General features: G+C 34.4%; 1 protein-coding gene across 1 annotated transcript in view; it reads left to right on the top strand.

Annotated features, from left to right (window-relative positions):
- The first annotated feature begins 4567 nt into the window (after positions 1-4567).
- LOC108973176 (putative nuclease HARBI1) overlaps positions 4568-5456 on the top strand; it is a 2086-nt gene continuing 1197 nt past the window's right edge. The window contains exons 1-3 of the mRNA XM_018940244.1: positions 4568-4673; positions 4752-5105; positions 5177-5339. Coding sequence (XP_018795789.1) covers positions 4568-4673; positions 4752-5105; positions 5177-5339 — 623 coding nt within the window. The remainder of the gene's footprint in view (positions 4674-4751; positions 5106-5176; positions 5340-5456) is intronic.

Raw genomic sequence — 5456 nt, 5'->3', positions numbered from 1 at the left:
CGTTTCTCTTAAAAAATGTATTCAATTTGCTCGTTTTGCTTATGGCTTTTACATTTTTCTGGTGTGCTTTTGTTTCTGCGTGTTTCAATAAATCAGACTTGCCGCAATTTAAAATTTTGTTGCAGGCAGCGCATTTGCATTTAAACGACTCAGCGGCCAAAGCTTGTAACCAACCCTTGAATCTTTCGTCTCCTAGCCACTTATTTGTAAACTTTTGTTTACGATATTTGCGGCTCTTTGCAATACTCTCGTCCGATTCTGTTGAAGAACTAATTTCTGTAAAAATGGTTTTTGTCAATAAAAGCAATAGCTTTACCTCACAAAATGTCAGCAATCAAATTAAAAGCGGCAAACGAATTATATGCGACGCCGGCATGCTGCCATACAAACACACAGAGTGCTGCCTTTGGCAACGTGAAGTTGAAACCGATTTAATACTGCCATTCGAACATATTCTTGATAAAAAGTTGCCAAAAAGACTTATTTGCATTTTGACCGAAAAAAAATACGTAGAAATTTCGATTTTGCTTTGTCGAAAAATCCCTACATTTTACTTATATATAAAAATCTGTCCTTTTTTCCCCACGTCCATTTTTTTTCGACTTAAATCCCTAAGTGTAGGGAATTTTCCCTACATGTATCAACTCTGTATCACGCGCATACAACGTGAACAATCAAACAAAGGGAGATACAACCAACGCCCCGCTACATCAGTATAAAGCTATAAATACAGTGTATCGCGCCCACTGTGTGTTCTTCAATTCAGTTTAATATAAACCTTAGATATAGTTAGATGTATTGTATAATACTTTTATATTAAATAAAGAGAAACCCAGGAGTAATATCCTGGTAAAATACATATTTTTTAGAATTGCCTAAATAGCATTCTTAATTCTCCCGAAAACTTCAAATAATGTTCTACAAAAACAACAATCCTCTTAAACATCATCATATATACTTACATACATATATGCGTACGCATGTAAATATGTCTTCTGCAAATATTACAAATATTGTTTAGAAAAACAGCAACCGTCTGAAATAGCATCAGAAATCAATATGGCAGCCAAATTGACGACGTTAAAATTTATAGTAAATTACATAACAACAAAGTTTTTATTCATGAACGCAAACGAACTTTCAAAAAGCATATTCGATTCATTCATAAAAGCAGACGCCATTACATCTCCCCGAGCATGCCTTGCCTTCAAAAACTATAAATTGAATATATTTCTGAAATGTATGAGAAGGAAAAAGTGACAACCCCGCAAATATCACTATTAAAATATATTAGAATAAAATTAACAACATAGTTTATTTGTTGATTTTCAATTCAAGAAATGTTTCAAAGAAAATGTTCAATATTCCTCTGATTCATGTGTACAGTCAATCTCGGCTAAGTAGTAATACGCTTAAATAAAAATAATATCTCTCCCTCATCACTTTTAACTGCCTATATTATATCTTGCTGCATCTCACGGTTTGTTGTTTGAATCTGTGCGACGGCTTGGTTAAAAGATGTTATCAAAACTTCTAATGACCAAAAAAAACAAATTCATACATAAATGCACATATAACTTGTCATACCTATATTAATTAAATATTTAGGTAATAATACAAATATGACTTTATTATACATTTCAACAGATTTAATGGAATTTATCATTAACAGGGTCAACATACATACTTGCATACATACATATATACATATGAGCTTTGTTATCAAATACATATATGGAGAATATCCATAAATTATATCCATATTCGCTTGCGCATTGTAAATATGCGTATCTGTAAGCGTACATTCTAAATATTGAAATTAGCATCACTTTTCTCATTTACCAATGAAAATGTTCAATTCTGCTATTTAACCCCTTCAGGTTAAATATTGGTGAAATTCGCTAATAATATTTTTGTGGTTAAATCCACTAATAGAAAACTCAACCAGAGAATGTAAAGCATAGAGAAGGTGCAAGGAGCTGATAGATTTATAGTAGGGAATTCGCCATTCGCGCTGCTTTTTAGCAGAATCGAGCACGTTCTCTGGCTTTATGTAAAATGACGAATTTATGCGAGAATAAATGAAGAGAAATGCTTTGTAGAAAAATATACAAAGTCACACAGAGAATGTAAAAAAGCATTCTCTGAGCCCCTTTTCATGCTTATTTTGTATTATATGAACCATTGGTTTCCGAAAAATGGTAAAATTTTATATTATAAAATAAAATAAAAAATTATTTTCAATAAACTACTATTTAAAAAATTCGACTATTACAAAATAAAGATATGGCAAATGAACTTAAATGTGCTCATATCAAAAAAAGTCTCATTCTTCAAAAAAAGTCATGACCTTCGTGAAATATGTATATTCGCATTATTTCGTTATCATTTCCATATCTGTCCATATCCGATTGTCACCGCTTCCCTTGCCGCTGTAACAGCTTCGCCTATAAACTAGCGTAAATACGTATGCATATGTATGAGCTTGCATATATATTGACGCTGATTTTTGCGAGCCATGGAAAAATATTTTTGAATTGACAAATATTGTAAATCGACAACAACTATGTTGCCACTTTTCTCACTTCTTTCTTAGAACAAACATCAGAAAGTTATTCAATTTGTGATTTTTAGCTTTTGCCATCGTCGCGAAAAGACGCTTGTTGACAAAGGCATGCTCGGGGAAATGTTATGGCGTCTGTTTTATGAGTGAAGCGAGGTCGCTTGTGAAATTTGCGCCTGCGTTCATGAATGAAATCGTTTTTGTTTAAAATTTACGACATTTGGGCTTCGGCAATTCGGCTGCCATATTGACTTGGGATGCTTAAGCTATTTGAGCGATTTCTGTAGAACAATGCTTCACTTTTTTTTTGGTGACATACTTACATGTGTACGCATATGTATGTTTGTATGCTTGTGCATTATTTGTTCGGAAGTGTATATAAATATATGTACATATAAGTATATATGAATGTATGAACATGCAAATTAATGCGCTCACATGTAATATATTGATAAGTGATAAAATCATGATTTGAATTTCTGAACGCGCATATGCGTATACATGCAATCAAATGAGCAGAAAATAAAATTAATATGATAGACAATGTATTTATATACGGGAGGCTGATGAAAGCCGCTACCAAAAAAAAAAAAATTAAATAACTTTTTTTCTGTTTAATGGATCTGATTAATTTGTTTTTTATTTTGCAGATTGACTTTTACATTTAACACAAATGGATAACTGGGACACTGAAACAAAAATTTGGATTGTCCGCCGCTATCACGCACTGGAGTTCGTTGTTTCGGTTCAAAGAGAGTATAGGCGCACGTTTGACGGCAATCCTCCGAGCAGATAGACCATAATGAGACTTATAAACAATTTTGCCCAGCATGGGAGTCAACTGAAGACCTTACCATCGAAACCCTTCAGTTCGAACGGAGGAAACAATCGCTGCTGTAGCTGCTGTCGTGTTTCGACAAGAAGCTTATCTGCTCAAATGGGTGTAAGCAGACAGTCATTAGTCAATTATGCACAAAGATTTGGACTTATTCCCATATAAAATTCAAATGGCCAACAAACTGAACGCTGCAGACTTGCCGACTTTTAATTTTGCCAGAAGATGCTTCAAATGGTGGGAGAGGATGGAAACATGTTGAACTGTCTTTTCATGCCTGACGAGGCCCATTTCGATTTAAACGGCAACATAAACTAACAAAACTGTCGAATATGGAGTGCTTCCAGCCCACAGATACTCCATGAGACGGAATTGCATCCAGTCCAACTCCATTATTTTGAAAACTAATTAAGCTATATTTAATAAAATTTAATGAGCTTTAACATGAATAAAAAAAAATTAATTCCATACACTGAAAAAAAATTTGAGTTTCTTAATGTAGCAAAATTCATCAGCCACAGTGTATTGTTATGATAAATTCAATTTCTATTACTAAGAAACATAATACAAAAATATTTATTAGAAATCAAATAAAATTATTAAATATTCAAGTCCAAATTGACTAAATAGTACTTTGCATGCATTCAGACAAAATTATACTCATATCATAATTATTTTTACATGCCAATATGGAAATGCGGCAGAATGCAAAAACATATGTCGGAGAATGCTCGTTTATTTCCATTTTCAACATGCAGCAAGTTCTGTTCGTCTCGGTGGCGCAACATTAACTAACTCGCCACGCACATTCTAATAGCTGAAACATTGGAGAACGCTACTCCCTTCCTTCTTTTTCCTTCCTTATCGAGCAAAATGTGTGCACAGTGGAGATGGCAAAAACGCAGAAATCAGCTGTTCTCTTTTGTTTGACATTTCATACAATTCTAAAAATTGTGTCAGCAGCAATGGACAATACTGGTGAAATGATTTTAAATTTGCGCGAATTGTTCTCTTTATATAGTTTATATAAAAAGTATAAAAACAAAAAACAAAGGAGGAGGTACAAAATTCGCCCAATAAATAGAAACTGGGGCGTTCGTGGTTACCAAATAAAAACTTTTCTGGTAATGAAAAACAGCGAACCAGAACAACTTTTTTTGCATACAAGGATGCCGCCGGACGTATATAATTTGCTTCTAAAGTTGATATGGAAATATTTCAAAAAAAACCAAGGCAGCGGATTTTACCCGAGGAAAGGCTCTCGTTGGTATTACTGTAAGTTGATTTGTTGTGCTTTGCAAATTAATATACGTATGCATGTATATACATATGTACTTTTCTTACAATTGTTAGCTATTTGTCACAAGGCGTGTCGGTGGAGCTATAAGTTGGGAAAGGCAACACTACGCGAAATTATATTAGAGACGTGCGAAGTAATCTGGCAGCTACTTTCCTCAGTTTATGTAAGCGAGCCAACAGAGTCTCAATACAAGGACATTGCAAAAGATTTTTGTAATATGTGGAACATTCCGAATTGTGTTGGTGCAATTGATGGTAAGCACGATGCTATTAAGTGCCCGGCCAATTCCAATTCGATGTTTTACAATTATAAAAAATCCTTTAGCACCGTTTTGATGGCTGCATGTGATGCGAAATATACGTTTACAGCAGTTAGTATTGGCAGCTATGGAAGTCAAAGTGATGGAGGTACTGTATATTAAATTGTTTAATGTGATTAAACATTCTAGTATAATGCATTTCTGTTATTATTTGTGAAGGAATCTTTCGACTTACTCCATTTGGCCACGCATTAATACAGAACACTCTGCCATTGCCACCACCTGCGCCACTGTCTGACGTGTCACCGGAACCTTTTCCTTACTTTTTCGTTGGAGATGCTGCATTCCCATTACGAAATAATTTAATGCGCCCATTTCCTGGATTTCCTAATCTATCATTGGCCTCAACACCCGTGCCGTTAGTTCTGCTTTCTCCAGACTGGACAAGGAGGCAACACAAATGGGTCTGGCAGTGAACGAGGGCAAGACGAAATATCTC

Source organism: Bactrocera latifrons, unplaced genomic scaffold (genome assembly GCF_001853355.1).
Source record: "Bactrocera latifrons isolate USDA-ARS-PBARC rearing strain unplaced genomic scaffold, ASM185335v1 scaffold_465, whole genome shotgun sequence".
NCBI classification, from domain to species: domain Eukaryota; kingdom Metazoa; phylum Arthropoda; class Insecta; order Diptera; family Tephritidae; genus Bactrocera; species Bactrocera latifrons.
The sequence above is the reverse complement of the archived record's forward strand: the minus strand, read 5'-3'. Positions and strand labels throughout refer to the sequence as shown.